Source organism: Oryctolagus cuniculus, chromosome 7 (assembly GCF_051225735.1).
Source record: "Oryctolagus cuniculus isolate XC-2025 breed Fujian yellow rabbit chromosome 7, ASM5122573v1, whole genome shotgun sequence".
NCBI lineage: Eukaryota > Metazoa > Chordata > Mammalia > Lagomorpha > Leporidae > Oryctolagus > Oryctolagus cuniculus.
In genome coordinates, this window is record NC_142873.1 from 45,605,817 (window position 1) to 45,633,269 (window position 27,453).

At 49.3% G+C, this 27,453-nt stretch overlaps 1 protein-coding gene and 1 long non-coding RNA gene across 2 annotated transcripts; both read right to left on the reverse strand.

Annotated features, from left to right (window-relative positions):
* Positions 1 to 5,235: 5,235 nt before the first annotated feature.
* On the reverse strand, positions 5,236 to 5,544 carry LELP1 (late cornified envelope like proline rich 1). The gene has a single exon (XM_002715518.6). The coding sequence runs from the start codon at positions 5,542 to 5,544 to the stop codon at positions 5,236 to 5,238; it is 309 nt and encodes a 102-aa protein (XP_002715564.1).
* An 11,233-nt stretch (positions 5,545 to 16,777) lies between these two features.
* Positions 16,778 to 19,346, reverse strand: LOC149125508 (uncharacterized). Its single transcript, XR_016211428.1, has 2 exons — positions 19,216 to 19,346; positions 16,778 to 17,706 (listed from the first exon to the last, which is right to left on the reverse strand). It is a non-coding gene; the product is annotated as an uncharacterized LOC149125508 (long non-coding RNA).
* Between the last annotated feature and the right edge of the window lie 8,107 nt (positions 19,347 to 27,453).

A 27,453-nucleotide genomic window follows, 5' to 3' on the forward strand; every position in this document is an offset into this window, starting at 1 on the left:
GAGGAGAGTGTTTTTACTAGAAAAAGCTGAGAATCCGTAGTCTGAGCAGAATTTCCTTTGAGCCTGGGAGAGCACATGGTCAGAGGTCTCATGCACCTGGAAGTTAAGTGCAGCCAGAAATATCATGGGATGCATTTCACAATCAGTTTGCATCTTGGAATCTCTGTGTTTGGCAAATGACTTACAGGATTAACCGATCTGCTTATTTGCTGATCATCTACAGCTATGACACAAGGAGCAGTTGTGACTTATTATCAGTAAAGCTTTTTGGAATGTGCCACTGCTCCGGCCCCTGGGCTGGAGGTTTTGGTCATGTGGAAGCAGGACCCTGAACCTAGGACAGGTTTGGGACCTGGCTGCTTCTTACCACCTCCCCAGTTGCCATTCACGTGTGGAAGTGGCAGATGCCAGAGAGCCATCTCTGTTTTCTGCAGTTTCAATGATCGTGGACCCAGTCCTCCAGGACACCGGCCCCCCTCACAGCCATGGACCCCAGTTGGTCCCATTTCAAGGCCAGCGATGTTCTCCCTGATTCTTGAGAAAGTGTGAGGCAAGGTGTTCTTGGTGGAATCTTCTTTTGTGACCGTCCTAATGAACCCTCAGAACTGCCTTGCCTTGAAAGGAGAGAGCTCGGGTCCTGCCCCTGCTGCTTATCTGTGAGCCATCACGCCTGGCGCTGCTGGGTCTGCTGATGCTGCTCTCGGGTGTTTCTTGTTTATTCAGCCCTCTGCTATTTGAGTCAGGGCCCTGGTGACTGCCACTGGGGCTGGGAGTAATTATGGCATTCTTGGGGGAGACGGCACCCTAATCGTGTTTCAGCCATCTTCCCTGCAATGCCTTTGATCCAGCTCTTGGCTGGGAAAGTAGCCATTAAGAGATATGTATCTTTAGTTTCATTTACATGGGAGAAATGAGAGCTAACCAGGCAATGGATGGTTTCATACTCTCCGAGGTAGCCTTTTCCCAGTCCATGTCCAGTGTTCTCAGAGCCCTCCAGGAGGGTACAGCCGCCAACCATAGTCTCATGGAGCCACTGGAGGCCTGGGGCTGAGATCCTGTGTCTGGAAGGGAGTTACCCAGGTGAGAAGCCTTCCACATGGCTCATGCTCCCTGGGACATCCTTCATTCTTTCCTTTCCTTTCATACATTGAGTCAAAGAAAACCAGAAGTCTCTGAAGTCTTTATGATTATTTCTTGATTCATTAATTACCTCATGATAGTACTCTGCTGTTATTTAAAAACATATTAATGAAAATTTAGAAGCCAGTAAAAATAAAAATTTACTGGCTCACTAGTTTCCCTTAACCCCCTTGTCCTGAAATAATGAGAAAGTTCACAGCATCTTTTGGCTAAAGAGAATTGCTTTATGCTGTGTGTGTAACTGGAGCCCTTCTTTCTTCTCTTTAAGACATTTGAATGACTGTATAATGTTACATCAAGTAACAGGTCCAAGATTTCTTTTAATAAACTTTACTAGACATTTCAATTGTTTGTAAATTATGCCACGAGAACCAAATTTGTTTACATATCTTCTCCCACCGTTTTGCAGTGATTTTTCTTAACATAAGTTCTATGAGCTGGAACCATGGGGCCAAAGGGTTGAATTGTTTTATGTTTTTGACCCATAGTCCTACATTTACCAAAGTCTTGTCTAAAAGAATTTTTATTGACGCTGTCACCAGCAATGGCACACTCTTTAGCGGTGGGATGAAGAAGTTTGTTATTCCACAGTGATGATTTAATGGATGAAAGAGAATATCACCTTGTTGTCCTGTCCCCTGCCTCCCTCCTTCCTGTCTTCTGCCCTCCTCTTCCTTGTGATGTCCTGTGAGGTAGGAGGGTTTTCGCCTGTTATAGACAGTCCCCCAGTGCCCCAACCAAGGCTTCCAGAGGTTCCTGATGTCCAGCAGGTGCCTCTCTGCAGGGCTCTAGATCATAGGAACCTCAGGGCCAGGCTGTCATCCTTTTCAGAAGCCTCCTCGTGTTGGAGGAAGTAACTACCAGTTTTCACATCTGGAAAAGGAGTGTGTGGCAGACCTGCTAAAGGCATTGTCCAGCTCCTGTGATTTAGAAGTCTGTTTCCTTAGCTAGCTGGTTACCCCACCTCTGTCTGGTGGGATTTGGACTCTGTTACACCCTTTGCTGTCCTGAGCCATCTTCCAGACTGGAAAGGATGCAGAGCTGCTTATGTGCTGTGATTCCATAGGGAGCCACACCAGATGTGGCCTCTTTTTGTCTCCTCTTACCACGAGAGCAGAGAATCCAAAACCTGTTTTCAAACACATGCTGTGGACTCTGATAATTCACAACTGGCTTTATCTGTGTGGCAAAGCTTGGCCACAGGGATGGGCACATAATCTTCTAGGCAATCAGGTTTTTTTTCCTGGAGGTACTAGAAGTGCTTATGCCCAACAGGTCAGCAAACTGTGTCCAGCTGGCTGAAGTCTTTACCACATGGGGAGGGAGTCAAGAGGGGTGGAGGGAGACTAAAATGTTGGGTGGACCCACATGTCCAGGCCATGAAGTACTAGTTGCTACAATTCTCTCTTTAATTCTGTGTTCCATCCCAATATCTTTCTCCCCACTATAAAACCATATATTTGGGGTCAGCACTGTGGCTTAGCAGATAAAGCCACTGCCTGCAGTGTTGGCATCCCATATGGACACTGGTTTGAGTCCCGGCTGTTTCATTTCCTATCCAGTTCTCTGCTGTGGCCTGGGAGGGCAGTGAATGTTGGCCCAGGTCCTTAGGCCCCTGAACCCATGTGGGAGATTGGAGGAAGCTCCTGGCTCCTGGCTTTGGATCAGCACAGCTCCAGCCGTTGAGGCCATCTGGGGAGTGAACCAGCAGATGGAAGACCTCTCTCTCTCTGCCTCTAGCTCTCTGTAACTCTGCCTTTCAAATGAATTAATAAATATTTTTTAAAAAACTAAACCATATATTCCTTTTTGTGTTCTAAGCTAGCCTGACATGTGTTCTCTCTTGTTACTCTTAAATAATCCACACTACCATATCGGTTGTGAATGCTTTCCCTGTTGATTCCTGTTTTGCATCCTCCCAGAGGCCTATCTATCTATTTCATCTTATTTTTTATTTGGAAATATTATAGATACACATAAGATTTCAAAAATAGAAATCCTATGTACTGCTCACTGAGATTCTCTCAATAGTGACTTTTTATGTAACAACAATTCAAATGCAAAAACAATTAAAACCTGAAAATATCACACTAGAAATGCTGCAAGACATTGGTCTGGACAAAGAATTCTTTGGTAAGACTTGAAAAGCACAGACAATAAAAGCGAAGGTAGACAAATGGGATTACATCAAGCTAAGAAGATTCTGCATATCAAAGGTAATAGCTAACAAACTGAAGAGAAAACTGACAGAATGGGACAAAATATTTGCAAACCATGCATCTGATCAAGCATTAATATACAGAATATACGAGGAGCTCAAGGAAACAGCAACAAAACAAGGAATTCAGTTAAGAAATGGGCAATGGGTATGAATAGGCAGTTTTCAAAGGAAGAAATACAAATGGCCAAGAAACAAAAATGCTCAGGATCACTAACCATCAGGGAAATGCAAATAACCCAATGAACTATCACCTCACTCCAGTTAGAGTGGCTGTTATCTAGAAATAACAGCATAACCATTGCAGGTGAAGTTGTGGAGTAAAGGATACTCTGATACAGTGTTGGTGGAAATGCAAATTGGAAAACAGTATTGACATTCCTCAAAAAACTATGAAAGGATGTACCATATGACCAAGCTATCCCACTCCTGGGAATATATTCAAAGGAAGTGAAATCAGCATATGAAAGAATGATCTGCACTCCCATGTTTATAGCAGCTCAACTCACAAAACAAATATATGGGATCAACCTATCAACCTGGATGTCCATCAACTGATGATTGGATAAAGAAAATGTGACATATATATATATATGTGTGTGTGTGTGTGCCATATATATATATATATAGATACATGATAGAATATTCAGCCACAAAAAAGATGTAAATCCTGACATTTGCCACAGAATGTCAGATCATTAAGTGAAATAGGATCCAGAAAGACAAATATTACACATTGTGTCTTATTTGTGGAAGTTAATATATAGAGTATAAAAATGTGTGTATGACATATCATTTGATAGTCATAACTATGGCTTCACTGAATTATACTGTGTGCATGACAATATACTCTTTTCCTCACATTCTGATCAATGTCATGAATCCCTTACTTTGTGATATCAATATCTGTTTTCAAGAAAAAATAGTAAATATGTATATATAGTGTCTAAATATGAAGTAAAAGTGGTAAAATGTTAAAAATTGTTAAATTATAATACTAAAAAATAAAAGAAAGTGACAACTTCCATTTTTTAAAGAAAATCTGGCTGTGCATCCACAGGTGCTCAGAAGCTTACCGGCTAATGAAGAGAAGCCTGCACACTAGGTCGGGGTGGTGAGCATTAACACTTGGCCGGTGTAAGGTGCTGCCTTCATCCAGCATTCACTGTGTCCCAATAAACTGGTCACTTTGCATCTGGTAACTCTACAAGCTTCACAACTATGCTGTAACAGCTCTACCGGTAGCATCATTGTTCCTTTTGCAGAGAGTTGGAAACTGAGGCACAGAGAATTTAAGCAGCTTGCTTAAGGTCACAGTGTGGTTAGGGAGTGGAGCCAGAGTTTAAGCCCAAGGAGCCTGTACTCAGGGCCATTCTGCCAAAGAGCTACATAATGAGACTCACAACAAGGGTCATAGAATGTGTTTCCCTGAGCCTTCCTGGACCTTTCACCAATGGCCCACTCCTCTTTCACCCTCATGCTCTCCCTCCTGTTTCCTAAGAGGAGGAGACTCTTTACATGGTTGTAACCATATTTGTGAGGCTCTGGGGCTACGCTCCAAGAGTGCCAGTGTCTCCCAGGCACCCTCTCTGGACGAGACACACCCTCTGAGCAGCAGGGTTGGGGGCAGAGTGGAAGTCAGTCCTCAAAGATCATTTATAGTGGAGGGTTGGGGTTCTTTCCTCACCCTCCAGGGCTTCTTTGACTTAGTGCTGCAAAACAAAAACATAAAATAATACCGACCAAAACCCCAGGAGAAGTCTTGCACAGCAGAGGAACACGTTTACTTGTCAGTTCATGGTTTCAGTTCCAGCCTCATGGTGTTGTACATGGTGCACAGGTTGGTGGCAGTGAGGTGGAGGGATGCCCAAGGTGCATCATTCTGGGGGTGGGCACGGAGGTGGGCAGGGTGGTGGGCATTTGGGAGGACAGGGCTTGGGGCAGGGCTTGGGAGGGCATGGTGGGGGACATGGAGGAGGACATGTTGCAGGGCACACCGTGGGGCATGGCGGGCATTTTGGTGGTGGTGGACACTTTTCCCGTGGGCACTTGTCAGAGCAGCGTTGCAGTAGCTTCTTCAGACAGCTGGGCTGGCATTTGGCCTCACACTTTTGTTCACACCTGGGATCGCAGTTCTTAGGTTCCATCTTGGGCTCGCTAGCTTTATTCTTATCATCACTCGACATTGCTTATTGATTATTCTCGCCCTGTAAAAGACAGGTGAAATGGGTTGTGGGTAGATGGGAATTTGTAGGACCTTCCTGCCAATCCTTATATTTTTTTAAAGATTTATTTATTTATGTGAAAGAGTTACACACACACACACACACACACATACAATGAGAGAGAGAGCGAGAGAGAGAGAAAGGGAGAGGTCTTCCATCCGCTGGTTCACTCCTCATTTATTGGCCACAATGGCTGGAGCTGAGCAGATCTGAAGCCAGGATGCAGGAGCTTCTTTCGGGTCTTCCCACACAGGAGCAAGGGCCCAAGGACTTAGGCTATCATCTACTGCTTTCCCAGGTCGTAGCAGAGAGCTGGATCAGAGGTGGAACAGCTGGGACTCAAACCGGCACCCACATGGGATGCTGGCACTGCAGGCGGTGGCTTCACCCACTATACCACAGTGCCAGCCTCCCATCCTTATTCTTAAGAATGCATTTCCCGGTGTGGTTGGTCTCCAGCCTGCCTTGTTTAAGGCCTGTCCTTGTCATGGATTTATGTTAGTACGTCTTGGCCTTTCCACCCTTTGCTTTCTTTTCTCTTTTCTTGTTTCTATCCCATAGACTATAACAGGAGTTCTTAACCTTGTGTCCTGGGATACCCTCAAACATAAGAATTGCATTTAAATATAGTTGCCCTCTTCTGTAACCCAGTATGTTTGCAAACATTATTTCTTTCTTTCTTTTTTTCTTTTTTTGACAGGCAGAGTGGATAGCGAGAGAGAGAGAGAGAAAGGTCTTCCTTTGCCGTTGGGTCACCCTCCAATGGCTGCCACGGCTGGCGCGCTGCGGCCGGCGCACCGCGCTGATCCGAAGGCAGGAGCCAGGTGCTTCTCCTGGTCTCCCATGGGGTGCAGGGCCCAAGCACCTGGGCCATCCTCCACTGCCTTCCCGGGCCACAGCAGAGAGCTGGCCTGGAAGAGGGGCAACCGGGACAGAATCCGGCGCCCCGACCGGGACTAGAACCTGGTGTGCCGGCACCGCTAGGTGGAGGATTAGCCTATTGAGCTGCAGCGCCGGCGACACAAACATTCTTTCAAAGAGTCCTCAAGTTTGATCAGATTGCTGAAGATATCCATAGCCCAAAAACAGGCTTCAGAGGGCACCCGTGAGGCTACTTTCCCATCCATCTGGAGGGAAATGGAGAGAATATGAGTGACCTTTGGGACCTTAAGGGACATTTCAATCCTGTGTCTTATCTAAGCACACCCCCCCTGCCCCCCAATCTTGGGAATTGCTTTGTTCACTCCAGAACTGGGGAAGACACTTGAATATCTACTCTGCCTGGGTTCCCGTGGAACACTCCAGAGCCTCCCCACCCCTCACACGTTCTGCAAAGTGACTCGGGCAAGGAAAGAAATCAGAGGAGGCGGTGAACTGGGAAATTCTCTCTTCTCTGGACATCTGAATGTGATTTTCAGACGGGAGCTCCTTTTTTCCCTCTGTTGAGCTTTGCCCTATGCTAGATCTAGCTCTAAGATGGTTTAACTTCTGGATATGGTCAGGCTTTTCAGTCTTGGGCACTGCTTCAAGTTGGATCTGACGGGCACACCATTCATTTCCTCCAGCAGTATGAAAACACAGTGTTACCTAACTTAGTTTTAAAACAAGTATAGATCTCTGGGGAGGCAGATCTGTAAACTGAACTCTAAAATTGTTAAGAATCTCCATTCCAAGGTAAGGTTCACCCTAGGTGTTGCTACTGAATATTGCAGAGACTTCTCACCCAATATAACTCTCTCAACCCTGCCTGGGGTGCTGCAGGTCCCTTCCATGGCAGGGGAAGTAAAAGTGTGGCCATTTCCATTGTCCAAGTACAACTCACCCTTTGTGCTGCTGGTTAGCCTGACAAGTAGTTGAGTGAGAGAGATGGTATGGCTGTGCTCGGGAAGGTGGATTTTCCCTCTGGTTCCTCTGCCCTGCTCTGAGGAAGCAGAGGGTGGGGGGAGGGGTGAGCTGCACTTGTGACATCATCAGAGTATCATGCAGGAGCCATTGTTGTGTGTCTCCGGAACTCCCAGCTCCACTCAAGCCCTTGATATGAGAATACAGCCATGGTTAATCACCCCCTAAGTTGTCCCACCCACTCTGCGGGTCCCACAAAATTAACACTGGCTGCAGGGAAGATTCTTGAGCTGTGAGGACAGGAGGCTCATTGTTGCTCAAAGCAGGAGAGCAGGCTGGCTGACTACAGCTGGTTGCCACTTCCTCCCCAGCTCCCAGGGTTTTCACAGCTCTGGTTGTGCCCCGTCTCTACCTTTGGGGAAAGCCCCCTGAATTGATGATGGTTATTTTGACTCCTCTCTTCCCTATTTTTTCTAACATGAGATTCTCAAATTTTCTTTTACCACCCCACATTTGCCTGTCCAAGTCCATGGATTATATTAGCTCTTTTCCTCAATGTCTCTGAACAGATTCCCTGGGTTTTGAGCTCTGTGACTGATTTTCTGACCAGGTGTGACCATCCCTGGTCTCTAAAAAAGCATCCTTTAGAGATGTAAAGGAATTCCGCCTGGTGCTCCTGGTCACTGTCGACCAGATCCCACTGTACAGTAGGTTGCACCTCTCAGAGCGTTCCTCCCTCACCTCTGGAGGCCTGGCCAGCGGGCCTTTGTGTTGGAATGGGGATGGTGATGGCAGGTCGGTTTGGGAAAGGAGAGCGGGGCTCAGACACAGGGCCCTCTCCCCAATCACTGATGAGTCCTGGGAGACTTTCCACTGGAATTGCGACATTTTTACCAAAAGCTCAGTCCCCATCCCCATCAGTGGAATCCAAATGATGAGGACAAAATTTGAGGGTGAAGGAAAGAAAATTTAATCTATTGATACATGAGTGGGTAGCAGACTGGCAACCTCAAAGACCTCCCCAGTGAGGGTGGTCTGGGGTTTGTAAAGAGGCTGGGAAGGAAGTTGGGTCAGGTGTTGCTGAGTCAGGACTTGCTGAGTCAGGTGTTGAAGCTGCTGCAGGTGTCTGGCGTGCCAGCACCGTTCCCTGGGAGCCTTGGCTGATGGACTGCCTTATCACAGGGAGGGACTGGCAGGATGCTTTGCAAAACCAAGTAGCTACCAAATGGTATTGGGTTGGGATCTGAACAAGGCCACATAGTGTGTGCAGAGATCACAGGGTTTCATTATTTAGGATGAAGCCCACCTGGCCTGGAGCCCATTCTTACTGTCTGCTTAGTGATTTGCTCCCCTTTGCCTCCTGTCGCAGTGAAGTCAGACCTCCCTCCTGCTGGTGTGTGTGTGGGGGGACCAGATGACCGTTGCAGCTTCAGTTGGCTTTCTCCAGGCCAGGTGCTGGGAATTCACAAGACAACATTACTTCTCTAAACAGACACTCTAGTTAGTCACAGGCTCAGTAATTTGCTTTTGCTCACCAGCACGTGAAAATGAAATAAAGACGTATTTGTTCCACTTATAGTAATAGAGGCGAGTGTTTGGTGTGGCAGTTAGGATGCCAGTTGGGGCGCACCCATCCTGTATCAGAGCACCTGGGTTTGAGTCCTGGATCCACTTTGGATTTCTGCTTCCTGCTAACGCAAACCCCAAGAGGCTTTGGGTGATGATGGCTCAAGGACTTGGGTCCCTGCCATCTGCATGAGTTCCAGTCTCTTGGCTTCAGCCTGGTCCAGCTCAGGTTGTGGCAGCATTTGGGGCCTGAACCAGAAGATGGAGGATCTCTTTCTGTTTGGGTCTTTCTCTTTGTCTCTGTCTCTCTGCCTTTAAAATGAGATAAATCAATACTGAATTTCAAAGCTGTGATATGATGTCTTGGGGGTAGAAATGCTGACAGCACGGTGTAGGATAATTAGGAAGATGGAGTGGTGGAATGAAAATAGAATCAGGACATCTCAAAGAAATTACAGAGGATCCTTGAGTGTGAAGGAAGGCCGTGGTGATGGGAGAAACCTCAGAGAGGAAACTTTATGGAGCTTGGTGACTGGCTTTGCGTAGAAAATTAAAAATAAAAAAAATTGAAGATGAAAGCCATATTTCAAGATGATAATGTTACCATTAGTGGGAAGTCAGGTAATAGGAGAACAGGTTTGTGTAGAGGAAAAAGGGTTTGAGTCTGAGAAAGTCGTGTGTAGCTATGGAGAAATATACTGAGTGATCGGTAGAAATATGCCTTTGGCCCATGTGTCACCAAGCAGATCTGAGACCTGGAGCTCATTTCTGTCCAACAAGTGCTTACTGAGTGGATGAGCATGAGCTGTATAGAGAGAGGACTGGGGGAGAGAATAGGAAAAGGACTGGGTAGGATGGAGAATCCCAACATAGGGATTAGGAATACCATTGACTTGTGTAATGAAAACCCAATGGAACCCAAGTGAAAGGGAGAGTGGGCTGGAGCTTAACCCCTTGGGATCCTGTAGTCTGGGTATAGCCTGCTTCTCTCGCCTTCTTGCCTCCATAGTTTTGTTCAGGAGCTCTGTTTCCCCAGAGCTGTTGAGAAGCATCTCCCACACCCATCTCAGGGCACCCAGCTCCATCTGCTGTTCAGCCCTGGACCAGAGCTACCTCAGACACTGGGACACAGGGCTCAGAGTAAATGGTTCCTGATCTCTGGTTCATCACCTGAAGGAGACAGACCAGGAAATAGCTAACGACAAAATACAGTGATAAAAATCCTGGCATGAGCTTGGCTAAAGCAATGCACAGCCTGGAAAGGGCAGATAAATGTTGCCCAAGGTAAATGTCCTCCAAGTTCAAGGTTGAGGAAGGAGGAGTATGCACATGCCTGGCAGAGAGAAGGACAGCTTCAAGAAAATGCCATTGTAGTTTTGGGAAATGCAGATAGTGCACTGGAACCTGTGAGAAGAGGCAAAAAAGGCTGCATTGAGAGCAAGGGCCTTGTTAGTAACGGTTTTATAGCCCTAACAACCCTGGATCTCATCTTAAATTCAGTGGTAAAGTAAATTTTTTTTGGGTAAAATTCACTGTGAAGTCTGTGGAATATAAATTATAGGTGAGATACTGTGGAGGCAGGGAGACTTTTTTTTAAAAGGATTTTATTTATTTATTTGAGAAGTAGAGTTACAGACAGTGAGAGGGAGAGACAGAGTGAAAGGTCTTCCATCCACTGGTTCATTCTGCAAATGGCTGCACTGGCTAGAGCTGGGCTGATCCAAAGCCAGGATCCAGGAGCTTCTTCTGGGTCTCCCATGTGGGTGCAGGGGCCCAAGCACTGGGACCATCTTCCACTGCTTTCCCAGGCCATAGCAGAGAGCTGGAGCAGAAGAGGAGCAACCATGGGGCTGGCGCTGTGGTGTAGTAGGTTAATCCTCTGCCTGCGGTGCCAGCATCCCATATGGGCGCCGGTTCTATCTTGGCTGCTCCACTTCCAATCTAACTCTCTGCTGTGGCCTGGGAAAGCAGTAGAAGATGGCCCAAGTCCTTGGGCCCTTGCACCCACATGGAAGACTGGGAAAAAGCACCAGGTGCCTGGCTTCGGATCGGCACAGCTCTGGCCGTTGCAGCTATTTGGGGAGTGAACCAATGGAAGGAAGACCTTTCTCTCTGTCTCTCCCTCTGTCTGTAACTCTACCTCTCAAATAAATAAATAAATAAATAAAATCTTAAAAAAAAGAAGGGGAGCAGCCAGGACTAGAACCTGCAACCAAATGGGATGCTGGCACCACAGATGGAGGATTAACCTATTGTGCCATAGTGCCAGCCCTGGCAGGGAGACTTATGACAGTGACAGCTGGTTTAGCACAATATACAGACATACAGGGCCTTAGGCATACACAGAAGGGCTACGGAATGGTTTAGGAGATGTTTTGGCCTCAGTTAGATTAATATCTTTTATAATCAGCATTTATATCAATTTTCCTTACTCAAAGCTGAAACCCGTTAACAGTTACTATTGAAATGTCTTACCTTGCTGTGAGCACCATCGGGAGCTCCGAATGGAAGGAGGGAAAAATGAGATGAAAAAAGAGTCCAGGAAAATACTGAGTTGGAGAAATGATATTTCAGGGCCAAGATCAGAAAATGGGAGCAAGAGAGACAGAGACAGAGGCACAGAGAGGAAAATTGGTAGGTCAAGGGATAAAGGAAGCAGATCAGCACCAATACAAAGCAGCAGCTAATATGTGTGGTGGACTCTTATTGAGGGCCTCACACATAGTGTCCACAGTGGTCTATAACGGTGCTGTAAGGCAGGGAGGCAGCACGATGGACGAGAGTGTAGGTTCTGCACTTGGAATGTGTCTTGCACATTCTCAGCACTCAACATATATTACCCATTATCCTAAGAAAACTGCTGCTATTACAACTTAGAATAGGGAGGTCAATTACAAGGGGTCATTTGGTAAATAACAAAAGCCGGGTTTGAGCTCAGGAATCTGACTCCAGGGTGCAGCCTCTGAACCCCTCTCTACCTGGGGCTTCCACACTCAGCCATGGCCCCTCCCAGCCTCCTCCTTCTGAGTCCTAGCCCCCTAAGAAGTCTGATGTGTGTTCATCTCCGTAGTGCTTTGTTGCTGACCTTCTGCTGACCAAACCCGAAGCCCAAGGTGAGGCTGGGAGCTGGGAGACCACATGTCACACTGCCAGGAGCACTGACCTTGAGCGAGGAGACGTAAGGACTGGAAAGGTGATGGACAGGTGCATTCTGTTGGAAGCCCAGTGACCCATTCATGCTGTGTGAACTTCTTGAGCAACACATGGAGGGAAGACAGGAGAGAAAAAATTACAGTTGGTAGCAGAAATCATTACATTTTCATTGCCCAAATGACTGCCTAGTTGAGAATATAATTTAAATAGCTTTCCAACTGCTCTTTTCGTTCATGTCAGAAGGGAATGTCCTTTCTTGGCTAATTTATATTAATTTTTCCACCTTCTAGATGTAACTTGCTAACTCACCTCCCATGAGGCCGCCCTGGCTCCCTACTCTGTTGTAGTCTAAAGACGCCATCTTTGAGCATCCCACAGCTCAGTGTCGCCACTTCTGCTGGGGTAATGGCTGAGTCTCCTGTCTCCCACAGTCCCCTCCTCCAGAGAAGGGCCCTCTGAGTTTCCTTGGCATCTTTGGTGTGGCCCAGGACCCGAAATACAAAGGTGCTGCAAAATGGACTTAAAGAATTCGTTTATTTTTGCCAGCGCCGTGGCTCAATAGGCTAATCCTCCACCTTGCGGCGCCGGCACACCGGGCTCTAGTCCCGGTTGGGGCGCCGGATTCTGTCCCGGTTGCCCCTCTTCCAGGCCAGCTCTCTGCTATGGCCAGGGAGTGCAGTGGAGGATGGCCCAGGTGCTTGGGCCCTGCACCCCATGGGAGACCAGGAAAAGCACCTGGATCCTGGCTCCTGCCATCGGATCAGCGCGGTGCGCCGGCTGCAGCGGCGGCCATTGGAGGGTGAACCAACGGCAAAGGAAGACCTTTCTCTCTCTGTCTCTCTCTCTCACTGTCCACTCTGCCTGTCAAAAAAAAAAAAAAAAAAAAAAAAAAAACCAAAAAAAAAACCAAAGAATTCGTTTATTTTGGTGGAAAATGAATTTTTGAAATCCATGCATAGTTTTTATCTTTTCTTTCAACTTAATAATTTACTTATTGTTTTTGAGATAAATTTTTAAATTTACATTGTAGTCAAAGGCTTCATGATCACTAAATAAAGAGTTCAACAAATAAAAAGTAAAAACACCAAAGCTGAGCAAGCAAATAGTCAAGGGCTATAATAATCAAGAAAATGCAAAGATGTTCAACTTCTCTCAGATAAAGTAAACTTTAAAACAGTCACAAATTTATTGCAATTGTAGTACTATATAATTCTTAATAATTTGATGAAGATTTAAAATGAAATATGCATAGTTTTTTTTAAAATACACATTGCCATGAGCTTCTTGAAGAGCTCACATGTAAGAAGCACTCAGTAGGTGTTTGGGAATAAATGAATGGATACACAAAACAAAATGCAGCAGGAGGGTTCAGAATCAACTGGACGAACTAGCAGAGAAGGGACGGCCAAGTCCACACAGGTGGAGATCTGTCTCTTTTACTTGTCAGAGTGAACTTCACTGAGTACTCTTGCTTGAGGCTGATTATCTGTTGGCACTCCAAGCAAATGGACCTGTGTCCACTAACAGACCACGGCTACCCAAAGGCTAGTTTCCCCTGCAGCTTCAGAATGTCGATCCTGTGGTTCACATTAATGCCTGGAGCCGTTTATCATTGTGTTTATCTTGCCAGAACTACTTATCTGTATCTATATCTATCTATCTATCTATCTATCTATCTATCTATCTACCTACCTACCTACCTATCTATCATCTGCTGGTCTTGTGAGAGGAATATTGTCATAAAAATTTCCTGGTAGAACCAGGAAGTTACACCCTGGGGAAAAACACTTAAGAAGTAAAAAGAAATAGTTAGCCTGGGGGAAGAGAATATTTGGAAGTGCAACAGACCTGTATTAGTTGTCTATTGTGGCTTAACAAATTACCTCAAATTGAACAGCTGAAAACAACACAGCTTTACTCCCTGCTTCTTTCTTTCTTTCTTTCTTTCTTTCTTTCTTTCTTTCTTTCTTTCTTTCTTTCTTTCTTTCTTTCTTTCATTTGAAAGGCAGAGTTACAGAGAGGCTGAGGCAGAGAGAGAGAGAGAGAGAGAGAGAGGTCTTCGATCTGCTGGTTCACTCCCCAATTGGCTGCACAGCCAGAGCTGCACCAATCTTAAGCCAGGAGCCAGGAGCCAGGAGCCAGGAGTTAGGAGCTTCCTCAGGTCTCCCATGTGGGTGCAGGGGTCCAGGGACTTGGGCCATGTTTTACTGCTTTCCCAGGCCATAGCAGAGAGCTGGATCAGAAGTGGAGCAGCTGAGACTTGAACTGGTGCCCATAAGGGATGTCGGCACTGCAGATGGTGGCTTTACCTGTTATGCCACAGCACCTGTCCTACTCCCTGTTTCTGGGCTCCGGACATGGCTCAGCTGGGTCCTGTGCTCAGTCTTACAGGCTGCCCCCAGGGCCTGGTGACTGCTTTCCTCTCTGGAAGTCAGGGTCCTCTTCCAAGCCCATGCAATTGTTGGCAGCTCCAGGTCCTTCTGCTGAAGGCCTGACATTCTCAGCTCCTCGTGGCCTCCTGTGAGTCCCTGACGTGTGAGCTTTTCCACGGACAGTGCATGTCACACCGTGCTTGGACTGCTCAGCACACAGCCCCAGGCTGGGGCTGACAAGGGTGCCCTGGTAAGCCAGCTGCCATTTACCAGCTGACAGGAGCAGTTAACCTTGCTGCTCTCTGGGATGTAGATGATCCCACCAGGGACAACTTGAAGCTGCCAGTCATTAAACAACTGGCTGACAGAAGTTTGAAAAAAAAAAAAAACCAAATATTTATTTATTTGAAAGGCAGAACATCAGCCAGTCTGGGCCAGGTGGCAACAGCCAGTTTTGGGTGACCAGGTCGAAGGCAGGAGCCAGGAACTCCATTGAGGTCTCCCATGTAGGTACAAGGGCCCAAGCACTTGGGCCAACCTCTGCTGCTTTCCCAGGTGCATTAGCAGGGAGCTGCATTGGAAGCAGAGCAGCCAGGATGGAACTAGCACTCTGAAGTGAGATGCCAGCCTTGCAAGAGTCCGCCAGCCTGCTGTGCCACAACACTGGCCCCTAGCAAACTTTCTGAGTACGGAGCAGTGGGCTGTGGTGACTATCAGCTCCAGCATGACCCTGGGCCTCTTCCAGGGGCTGCAGGTGAATGACAGGTTCTTCAGATTCCCTCCCCTCCCCAAGTCCTCCCAGCTAGCTCATGCCTCCTTCAGGATTTTTTTTAATCCTTCAGGATTTTAAGCAGAGAGAATCAGATTTCTTTTAGTTTCCCATTTCCTGTCACAAATCACCACACACTTCATTCTCTCAGAGGTCTAAAACCAAGGCATTGCCTGCTTTCTCCTGGAGGTCTCAAGAGAGAATCTGCCTCTTCCAGGTTCTGGAAGCCGCCTGCGTTCCATGGCGCAGGCACCTGTCTTGGCATTCCCCCAGCCTCGTGCTTCTGCTGTCACTTCTCTCACTGCTCAGTGTGATGGCCCTGGCTCCTTCTGTGAGGGCCCTTGGGAGTACATTGGACCTCTTGCCACCTCGACCTAAGTCACAGTTGCATAGGCCCTTTTACCACGCGAGGTGACACAAACTTCTACCCGTTGCCAGTGTGCACCAGTGCCCATGGCTGTTATCCTTGCTTATCTGCCCCTGGAAGTTTTGTTCTTTCTGAATGCAGGGAATCCAAACACATGTCTGTATCTTCTTAAAAATGTGGCAAGAAACAGAGCTGCCAGACAAGCGCTCCTCACTGCAGACACCCATCCTTCAATGCCACAGGGGAGTTTTGAACTTGTGTTTCTGGGGTTGGCATGGTGGTACAGTGGGTTAAGCTACCACTTGCAACACTACCATCCCATATGGGCACCTATTCGAGCTCCGGCTGCTCCACTTCCAATCCAGCTCCCTGCTAATGCACATGGAAAAGCAGTGGAAGATGGCCCAAGTCCTTGGGCTCCTGCTTGGGAGTCACAGAAGAAGCTCCTGGCTCCTAGCTTCTGCCTGGCCTAGCCTTGGCCATTTTGACCATTTGGGGAGTGAACCACTGGATGGGAGATCTCCCTCCACCCCCCATAACGCTTTCAAATAAATAAATAAATATTTTTAAATAAATTATTCTATTTCTTTTCCTCTAGCCACTGCTTGTATTGGAACTCCTGTTTCTTGTACTACAACGACTCCCAAAATATCAGATGTAGGGGTGGGGTTTGGCCTTTCAACTACAAATGAGTATCTTATAACTGTACACACAAAGACCGTTTACTATTTTGAAGCTCTTGTTTCACTTAGTATTGTAGCCAGAGTCTGGGATCACCACTTAAATACAACTCAAAGGAAGTATCTTACTCTCCACTCTCCTTGGGGTCCCGCAGACCCCACACCTGCCAGCCCGGTCAGTAGCTCTGTCACCAGTGCACCCCACGTTCTTCCTCTTGTCTGTCTTTCCCCCAGAAAGCAGGCTGAGGAGCTCATTGTGGGAGCTGCTAAGTTTGGGGACTGGGGGGGGTGCCCTTGGGAAGCAGGGTCCTGAGTCTTGTGTCTTTGGCTGGGCCCATGACTGAGTCTTGTTTCTTTGGTTGGGCCCACCACTCCCTTTCTTGCAGCTTCTGTCATCCCTCAGTCCTCCCAAGCCCCCGGTTTACACCCATGACAAAAGTCAAGATTCCTTGATGAGGATGCTTTTAATAGATCAATCAGAAGGCCTGGGCATGATTCCAGCAGGACTGGGGAAGGGATGGGGGTGGGACTACAGAAAGCATGGTCAGTTCTGGGATGGGTGAAACTGGCAGTAGCAGACGGGAGGCGCGAGGTTGAGGTGTGGGGGAGGCTGGGGGCTTCAACAACTCCGTGTATTGTAGGAGGGGGAAGTGACTTCTCAAATGGATATCAAGATCATGCAGGGGAATTCTGTTTTTCTGTATGAAGTAGCGGGGGCTGGAGTGGGGTGGGAATCTGACTTTCGCTTTTCCTTTGTGGGATGCTTCTTCAGCCTCCAGAAGTAGACATTGTCAGGGAGAGTCCAACAGCATTGTGGGTAACGGATGCCGCCATGGGAGAACGGGTGTTGTTTTGTCGCCTCCAGGTGGCGGTAGTGAGGGAAGCACCGGGTGTGCCTGGAGACCTTGTCACAACCGTCCAGACTCTGCTGTCTGCTTGGGGACCGTGGGAGAAGCCGGTTGATGAACGTGAAGGTTCAGGATTCACCTTGAATTCAGGGGGAAGCAGCCCCTCCTGGGGCCATAGGTGGTTCCGTGTGCTGAATGCAAGTAGGGTGTGCAGTGAGAGGAGAGAGAAGCTGGCTGTCTCACGCCCCAGTCATGGGGGTGGCTGCAGGGTGTCACTTCTGCTTAGGCGGGGACTGCTGCTGGGGCGGGCGCTGCAGCAAGGGGGGTCATCCTTCAGGCTGGAGCGCAGGAAGCAGGGCGGCTCCTAGAGAAGACGAGGCCCTGGAATCTTGGGAGGACGAGGCCCTGGAATCTTGGGAGGACGAGGCCCTGGGATCTTGGGAGGACCAGGCTTAGGGTGCCGGGGATAGGGCAGGAGAATGACTTTGGGTTGCTCCCTGGACATCCTTTCTTGGTTGGAGAGAATCTGTAAGACATAGGAGATACTTGTGGTTGTTCTCAGTGAACCCACCGCAGTGCCATAGTCAGCCCCAAGGCTGACACCCCCCCCCCCCCCCCCCCGAGCAGACGTCTGCATAATCCAGCACTGGCAGCAGCTGCCAAAGAAGAAAGCCACCTGGGGTGGTGACCAGCCCTCTCTCCACCTCGAGTGGCGACTCCTGGGCTTTGACCCCCCGGGCTCTGTCATCTACTGGTGCCCAGTTCAGGTGAGCAGTCCAAGCAGTCTGGCCTCAGTGTCCCCAGGTGGAGGTGAGAAGCTGCAGAGTTTAGGTCAAGGAGTTGTTGCTGTTGGCCCCACCTGCTGGTTGTGTGAAGAGAAGCAAACGTCGCCTTTAAATGGGAATAATAACGGCCAAGACCGCTGTGAGAATCAGAGAGGTCAATCTTATAGCAAGGCAGGTACCGCGAGAGTGCTCCATGGTTCAGCCAAGGGAGGAAGACAGAGAAGCGAATCTGAAACTGCATCATGATGCGTGTCTGGTAAAGGGCTCTGTTCAGCCAGGGGTAGAGAAAAATGGGGGCAGGGGACAACAGGGCTTCCTCTCGGTGCCTGGACGTCTGCCCCTCTGTAATGCTGAGCTACTTACAGAGCAGAGGCAAGGTGTGGGCTCCTGTGGACATTCCCATTAGAGAGATCAGAACAAGTCACCTTAGACACAAGGTCAGAAATGTCCTCCGTGGGGTCAAGGAGAGAAGGAGCCCCCCCACCACCGCAGCCTGATTCCCCCTCTTTCAGAGCCTGCAAAGCCCCCCTGATCCAGACCCACTAAGCTGCTTTCTGCTGCTCCCAGTGGAGTGCCTGCGTCTGACCCCAGACAGGGTGCCACGGCGGCTTCCACCCTCGTGTTGGTTGATGTCTGGCTCCTTCTCCTGCTCCTTCTATTTCATCCCCCACGTCCTCTGTCTGGCTCTCTCCAGTCAGCTCACAATCTAGGAGGATGGTATAACCAGCCCCCACCCCTATCCAAATCAAACAAGCTGTAAGGAAGGCCCTTACCTCTGACCATCCCAAGTCTGGAATATTGGAGTATTGGCTGTATCTTGGTTTTGAAATCACCTGTGATCTTAGTTTTTATAATTTTATTTTTTTGTCTAGCCTATGCTGTCCTCTAAATTAAGGAACCTGAGGGGGCACTGGGCTGAAAGGGGGGATGCCCAGCATCTAGGCTGTCCTGACCTTCTGCAGGTTCTCACTGGGACTTTGGGTAAGTTGCGCCGCCATTTTAGAATGCATTTTTCCTCACCTGAAACATTTTGCGTTATAATCAATGGCCTTTCAATTTCTCAAAGAAAATTATTCTGTAAGTTCCATTCCTATGATGCACGTTTGTGTACCCACTCACCATCTGCCTTTGTCAGCATTAACCCTTCCAATTCCCACCCAACCCTCTGTGAACAAAGTCAAGGACCGCCTTCAGCAACCCATGGCAGCCCACGGGGCCCTCTCCCCAGTCGGCTGAGACGCTGCACTCACTTGCTCCTCCAGTGCACTTGTCCTGGGACGAGGATTCCAAGTGGACTGAGGAGAGGTTCCAGCCGTTGTCCTTTTATTGTGGAGGCTGCCTTGGCTGAAAGAGCAGCGGGGCCTTCCCCTAGGCTTCCTGGTTCCTGGCGTTGTTCTCCAGTTCCTGGTACACCCGTCACTCCTTTGTTTTGTACAGAAATCCCTGGCTTGGCACTACCCAGTGAGTAATAGCAAGAACAGCCCAAGACGAGATGGATATTTCACATGTGTGACAGGCCATGGCCATTTTCCATCTCCATGACCATGACTGGCCACCATGGCGGCGACTCTTGGGGGTGAGGCCAAGTTATCCAACATTTTAAACCCCATCTCTCCACGCTTCTTCTCTTGTGCCATAGGCAAGGTTCCCTTGCGACCTTTGCCAAACACCTGCCTCTCACATTGTATTACGGTGCTCCAGAGAAACAGATCAAATATGATCTGTAAATATTTCTGTAAATATTTATTTATTTATTTTAGGGATTAGCTGATATGGTTGTGGAGGCATGACAAATCCAAAATCTGCAGAGTGAGCTGGGAGGCCGGAGACCCAGGGAGAATTTGCAGGGCACATGCACGAGCCATCTGTTGACAGAATTCCCACCGAGGGAGTCAGCTTTTTTTCCTATTCAGACCTAAGGATTAGAAGAGCCTACTGACATTAAAGAGGGAAATCTGCTTTACTTAAACTCAACTGATTTAAATGTTAACCTCATTTTAAAAATACTGTCGCCAAAATATCTACAGTTAGACTGAATATCTAGCTACTGTGGCCTCACTGAGTTGACATATAGAATTAACCCTCACCGCAGGCAATTCTCAATCCCAGGAGAAACTTAAGGAGCACATGTGTGCAAACCATGAATTCAGGACAAGGCCTAGTGAGACTGAAATGTAAAGACTTGATGGGTTGGCATTGTGGTGCAGCAGGTGCAGCTGCCGCCTGCAATGCCGCATCCTGTATGAGTGCTGGTTCGAGTCCCAACTGCTCCACCTCAGATCCAGCTCCTTGCTGATGTGCCTGGAAAAAGCAACAGATGATGGCCCAAGTAGGTGGGCCCCTGCCACCCATGTGGAGAACAGATGGAGTTCCTGGCTCCTGCCTGTGGCCTGGTCCCAGCCTGGAAGATTCCCCTCTCTTTCTCTCTCTCCCCCTCTCTCTCTGTAACTCTGAATTTCAAGTAAGTAAGTAAATCTTACATATAAAAAAAGAAAGTTGAGTACTTGGGGGTAAAATTAATTATTTTTGAAAGTGATTCAGGTCTCCTGGTCTTTCCTCCTTCTCAATCCCACTAGAAACTTGAGGAACACAGATACATACATACACACCTGTACACTACAGAGTTCAGGGCAAAGCCTAGTGGGACTGAAAGTTATAGCCTCTTGGGGCCGGTGCTATGGCACAGTGGGTTAAAGCCCTGGCCTGAAGCACTGGCATCCCGTATGGGTGCCGGTTTGAGTCCTGGCTGCTCCACTTCCGATCCAGCTCTCTGCTGTGGCCTGGGAAAGCAGTAGAAGATGGCCCAAGTCCTTGGGCCTCTGCACCCCCATGGGAGATCCGGAGGAAGCTCCTTGTTCCTGGCTTTGGATCGGTGCAGCTCTGCCTGTTGTGGCCATTTGGGGAGTGAACCAGCGGATGGAAGACTCTGTCTGTACCTCTCTCTGTAACTCTGTCTTTCAAATAAATAAATAAATCTAAAAAAAAAAAAAAGAAAGAAAGTTAAAGCCTCTTGACTAAACTTCAGGATTTTTGGAAGTGACTCAGGTCCCTGCCCTGAGAGATGCTACGCAAGTGCCTGGATTGGGGTCATCAGGTTCAGGGATTGCTCTGATCTTTGGGTCCAGGATGTGACAACACAGAGAAAAACAGAAACAAGCTGCTACAGGGGCACCGCAAAATGTATGTGGAAAATGGAATTAAAAGATAAGTTTATTTCAGTGCAAAGGGTTTGAAATCTAGGCATAGTTTTTTTTTTTTTTTTTTTTTTTTTTTTTTTTTTTTTTTTTTTTTTTTTTTACAGGCAGAGTGGACAGTGAGAGAGAGACAGAGAGAAAGGTCTTCCTTTTGCCGTTGGTTCACCCTCCAATGGCCGCTGCAGCCGGCACACTGCGGCTCGCACATAGTGCTGATCCGATGGCAGGAGCCAGGTGCTTTTCCTGGTCTCCCATGGGGTGCAGGGCCCAAGCACCTGGGCCATCCTCCACTGCACTCCCTGGCCACAGCAGAGAGCTGGCCTGGAAGAGGGGCAACCGGGACAGAATCTGGCGCCCCGACCAGGACTAGAACCTGATGTGCCGGTGCTGCTAGGTGGAGGATTAGCCTAGTGAGCCGCGGTGCCGGCAGAGTTTTTTTTTTTTTTTTTTTTTGAAGGCCCTCCTTACATCTTATAATTTTCTCTCTCCATAACATTAAATATCAATGTCACATAGTGTTCTTTTACAGAGTAACAGATTTTCTCTCCAATTTTCACTAGTTCAGAGCTGTTACTGAGACCTGGGAGTCCAGACCCTCGGATTCTAGACTGTTCAGGGCCGACCAGAACCTTGCATGCTCTCCTTCTTCTGTGTGCTTGTGGGGTTTCCACAGCACAGAAGATGCTCCAAGCCAACCTGCTGGTGCCCAGGGCTCCAGGAACCTTCTCCGGTTCCAAGGAAAGCACAGGAGAGGAAGCTGTTTGTGGCATTCAAGAAAGACTGTACGTGACCTTGCAGGACAAACTGAAAGGGGTTTTGCCTTTTACTTCATGGCCTTGCAGCTGGGAGAGGAGTCACAGCAGCTGCTTGGCTCTGCCCAGGCAGACTTGTAGGAAGAGGCGTGAAAGGAACAAGTGGCCCTGAGTATGACACTGGAGGAAGAGAGAGATGGTTAGAGCTCTGGGGAAAAAGGGTAGTGGCTGGCTTGGAGCCTGGGCCAGCCCGGAAGGGGGCTGTTGCCCTGAGGGGACCCCATAGGTAGGGGGCAAGCCCTGTCCACAGGCCCTGAGCACTGTCTAAGGCTGCTCATCCTCTCACACACATCTCAAGGGAAACCTGCTCCAGGAGCGACCTCCTGCTCCAAGGTGGGCTTTGACCTCTAACCCTGTGCTCCTACAGCACCCCGAGGATAATTTTACTATCCTATTGTCTCATCTTAGTGTGTATACGTGTGTATATGTGTTCTGTGTGCCCCACTGAGAAGTGCCCTGCAGGGTGTTTCTGGCACATCACTGTCCTCACTCTTGGCTCCCTGCCTGGCACCTTGTAGGTGCATTGTGGCCATTTATTATAAAATATTTATTTAATTTATTTGAAAGGCAGAGTGATAGAGAGAGAAGGAGAAACAGAGGGGAGGAGATTTTCCATCTGCTGGTTCATTCCCCAGATGGTCACATTGGTTGGGGCTGGGCCAGGCCAAAGCCAGGAGCCCGGAACTCTATGCAGGTCTCTCACAGGTTCAGGGACCTGAGAACCTGGACCATCTTCCACTGCTCTCCCAGGTGCATTAACAGGAAGCCGGATTGAAGTGGAGCAGCCGGGACTCAAACTCATCTTCTGATAGGGGATGTCAGCCTTGCAGATGGTAGCTTAACTCACTGCGCCACAATACCAGTCCCCACTTCCTTTTTTTTTTTTTTAAAGATTTATTTATTTATTTGAAAGTCAGAGTTACTCAGAGAGAGGAGAGGCAGAGAGAGAGAAAAAGAGAGAGAGAGAGAGGTCTTCTATCCACTGGTTCACTTCCCCAGATGGCCGCAATGTCCAGAGCTGGGTCGATCTGGAGCCAGGAGCCAGGAGCCAGGAGCTTTTTCCAGGCCTCCCATGCGGGTGCAGGGGCCCAAGGACTTGCCAGGCCATAGCAGAGAGCCAGATTGGAAGTGGAGCTGCCAGGGCTCGAACCAGCAGCCATATGGGATGCTGGCACTGCAGGTGGTGCCTTTACTGGCTAGGCCACAGTGCTGGTCCCAAGCCCCCATTTCTAACATGGCCAGACAGCAGCCCTCACAGCTGTAGGTGACATGGTTGGGGCTGACTGTAAAAACCTTTTTGTTTCTTCCTGAAGCACTTGAAGAGACAAGGGAGCACAAAGAGTGATTCAGAGGCTCAGAAGGTCCAGACGTGCGGGAGACGCATCCTTCCTACTCCTCACACCTCCACGGTTCCCCCAGAGGCCTCGGGAGGGAGAAGTTCTCTCCTCCTGCAGGAAGACCTTCCATGGGACATACAATGCTCTTATAATTGGGGAGCTAACTGAATTCGAAGTTCTAGTACAGGGCTAGAGTTTCTCAAGTGTTTTCAGATGCTGGGAAATAATATTCTGCAACGAAAAAAAAGTAACGTGAGCTCTCTTAGTGTTACATTATTCATTTTTTTAAACATTCATTTTTTTTAAACAAGCTCATTTAAAAAAGATTTATTTATTTATTTGAAAGTCAGAGTTAGGCAGAGAGAGAGAGAGAGAGAGAGAGAGAGAGAGAGAGAGAGAGAGAGGGCTTCCATCCATTGGTTCACTCCTCAATTGGCCACAACTGCTGGAGCCGTGCAGATCTGAAGCCAGGATTGAGGAGCTTCCTGCTGGTCTCCCATGCAGGTGCAGGGGCCCAAGCACTTGGGCCATCTTCCATTGCTTTCCCAGGCCATAGCGGAGAGCTGGACTAGAAGTGGAGCAGCTAGGACTTGAACCGGTGCCATATGGGATGGTTGGCACTGCAGGAGGCGGCTTTACCTGCTATGCCACAGTGCCGGCCCCCATTCTTTACATATTACATGCTTATGATGTTCTGCCCTCCACACTGGAATCTAAATGCCTTGAGGAGGGGGACCATGGGATAGTAACTGGCACATAGTAGAGATCTTAATAAATATTTGCAGACTGACTGTTGATATACCTGCTGGATAAAAAATTGACAAAAATGACCACTGAGCTTGTCTGCATGAGGCTTAAGACCTCTGAGGGCGTAATGCAGCGTGGAGAGACAGTGAGGGTGATGGCAGGGCTACTTGCAGCCCTGCGAGGGTCTCTGATGCTTGAGCATGAGGTGGATGTGCCAAGAGGGAAGGAGGGGTCCCAGGTCCCAGAGGTTGAGTGGAACTGGCCTTTCACAGCCCTCTCCTGCCCCCCACTTTCTTTATCACCGTGGTTGTGTCTTCGTGTAGAATTTCTTGCTCTCCTCTCGAGCCTGATGGCATCAGACGGGTGACTGAGCTGCGGGGCTGAACTGTGTGATCAGCCCTTGGAAAAAGCTGCTGGGACCTTTCTTTATTCTTGTCTTTGGCCCTTATTTCTGACTATTTGACCAGTGACCATGCCAGGAGTCGCCACGATTTAGTGTGGGGAGCGTGGAGGCAGACACAGAGCAGAGAAAGAGGCAGAGGGGCCGGTGGGGGTGGGGAGGGGAGAAATGCTCCCGTTAGTCACAGACGGATATAAGGGCAAGAACATGCGCATGACATACGGGAAGTCACGTGCAACGGGATTCTCGGGATCAACAGACCCCGAGAAGACCAGTGAGCACCACACTGAGCCTTCATGGCGTGCTGGAGGCCACGGCCTGCACCAGAGCCCCAGTCCACAGGCGCACGGAGCGGCCAGTCCCGGGGGGGGGAGGGACGACTTTGCTGACTCCCCACCCCACATGCTGGGAAGACTCCTGCAGGGGCACTAGTTGGTCCTGTTGCCCACGACGGGCAGCCCTTGTGGTGAACGTGAACTGCGCTGCCCCTTCCCCGGCCACCTGTTTCCCAGAGAGAAGTCCTCACGGCAAGGATTCTGGTTCCTCTGTCCATTGCCCCGCTTCTGACTTGACCCACTGTTTGCATTTTCTTTGAGCACGGATCCTGGGAGAGCCCCCGGTCTCTGAGGTTTATCTGTGGGTCAGTAGTTTGCTGTGAATCTGGTTCACCCGCCCTGTGCCTCGTCGTCATGGCAGTGAGCAAGACGGGAGGGCCGGGGTCTCTGAGAATCAGCCAGGAGGAGGTGGGAGATTCGGATGTACTTTGCTCTCCCAGCTGAAAACGCTTGTCCTCTGTTTCGTGCAGGTGTTCATCAATCCAGGAAGGATGTCCTATCAGAAGCAACAACCATGCAAAGCTCCCTGCCAGCCCCCTCCTCTTTTCCCTGAGCCCTGCCCTCCCCAGGTGCCAGGGCCCTGTCTGCCCTGTCCAAGCCCTGCCACCCACCCCCAGCCAGCAGAACCGCCTCCCTGTGCAGCATCCCCAGTGCCAGCAGCAATGCCGGCCACAGCAGCGGTGATGCCTCAAGCCACTGCCATCTGAACCTGAGCACGAAGCTGGGCACTCTTTCCTCTGTACACCCCAGGCTCCTTCTTTCCAGAAGCCACAAGGGTCAGTACCCAGCCAAGACAATGACCTCTAAACCGACGGTTGGAGACCGGCGCCTCTGCTGCCAGGTTTTCTTGCACCCATTCAACTGACCCCCTCCAGCGCCAGCCTCCAGTGAGCAGCAGAGAATCCCAGGAGGTGCCAGGTGGCCAAGGCCTTCTTCCCGGGAGCCGTAGGAATTCCAACCACTGTGGCCCCTCCTGCAGCTGCCTCCCCAGCCCAGCTATTCCTGGGGGCCTGAGCCAATCTCTGGAGGAAGGGAGGTGGCCTCCTTCGGCTCTGCCTCCCACGTCTCTGAAAACTTTTCTTGAGAATTTTGAGAAGCCAGTGCATGTCAAATTCCTGGCCTGATCACCTCCTTCCCTACACTTCTCAGTTGTGGCAACGAGACCTTCTGTCTCATGGCACTCCCTGACCACTTTCTGTCTAGACAGCTGGCTCTAACTCTGTCCCTGAGCCTGGACCCTCCTGGCCCTGGGACGCTGTAACCGCCTCCTTCCACTCCTGAGTGGGTCTCACTCTGCTGCCCTGAGGGTGCTGTGAGGGACCAGGGGAGTGTCCCAGGAGGGAAGGAAGGGGAGCAGTGCTTGGAAAGGCCACCAGGGGGCGATCAAGAGGCCTCAGGAAGCTGTGCAGGGGTTTCTGGAAAATGGGACACTGGGCTATTCCCACGTGTGTGCTCCCTCTGGGCCTCACACTGCCTGGTAGCCACGCATCCACTGATAGCCAGTGCTCTTCTTGCCTCAGGAGAGGCACCCCTGGCAACAAGATGAGAGTGTGGGTCCTGGGGTGCCAGGCTCTGGGATGCTGCTGAGCCCAGCAGGAGTGGAGTTTTAGGGATCAGGGCAGGCTGGACTTTGGAGCGGGAGCCTCAGGTCAGGGGAGGCACTGTCAAGCCAGACCTGTGCCGTCCGCATGCTAGGAAAGACTCCATCTGTTCAAGAGTGCAGGTTCTGGGGAAGTTCTGGGGTTTTCAGTTAGAAACACGAAACCTGTGTCCTCATAACTAACAGACGCATTTGTGTATTGGATGTAGCATTATTTAGATTCTTTTCTAACATGACTGGGTAATCAACAACCATCTACCGAGTACCTGCTGCAGGCCAGGCCCTGGATCCTCCTCTGGGACATGAGAGTAGACCAGGCCTGCTTCGGTGTGGCTCACTGCTCTGTGACGGGGGCAGACCTGGGTACAGGAGGAGGGTGCCCCTGACTCCCCGAGGACAACAAGGATCAACGTCCCAGCTCCTGGCCCGGAAGGTGAGTAGCAGGCTGCCGCATACACACGCCCCAGGTTCACTTAGTTCAACCTCCATTCCAGTCTATTAGCCCATCTTTGTCCTTCAGACATTAGGACAAAGCAGGGGGCAGGTGGGAGGCAAGGCTACCCCCGTCTGTGTGTGGCTCTGGGCGGCCCCTTGCAGAGAACATGACTGTTCTGCACACTCCTAGTTCCTGGCAGAGTTTGCTGACCGCGGGGAAGAAGAAGAATTACTCAACGCCCTAAAGAGACTGAACTCCAAATGCAAGGATCTCCACCTGAAGCAGGTTGTATCTTGGCTCTTAAAGTGTTCTAATGGCAGTTTGCTGAGGGGTTGAAGCCTTGTTGGTGACACTCTAATATGGTGACACATTAGACTCCATCACCTTTTGGCTCATCCACTCCCTCCTGTTTCAACATCTGTGATCCCCGTTCAGAGCTGGGACTAACTTTTGCCTCTTTTCTAATCTGTCCATACCCGCCCAGGCTACTCTCTGATATGGATCCCAGGATCCAGGGGATGATGCCAGTTTGTCCCAGGCAAGAAACCACAAAGGAGTCAGAGGCTGCAGCATGCTTCACTGTCCATCACGTATCTGGCATGACCTCACCTGACAGTTTGCGGGCAG

Bases quoted from the DNA above. Each gene is read 5' to 3' on its own strand.
- LELP1 (XM_002715518.6), bottom strand. From the start codon at position 5,544: ATGTCGAGTGATGATAAGAATAAAGCTAGCGAGCCCAAGATGGAACCT.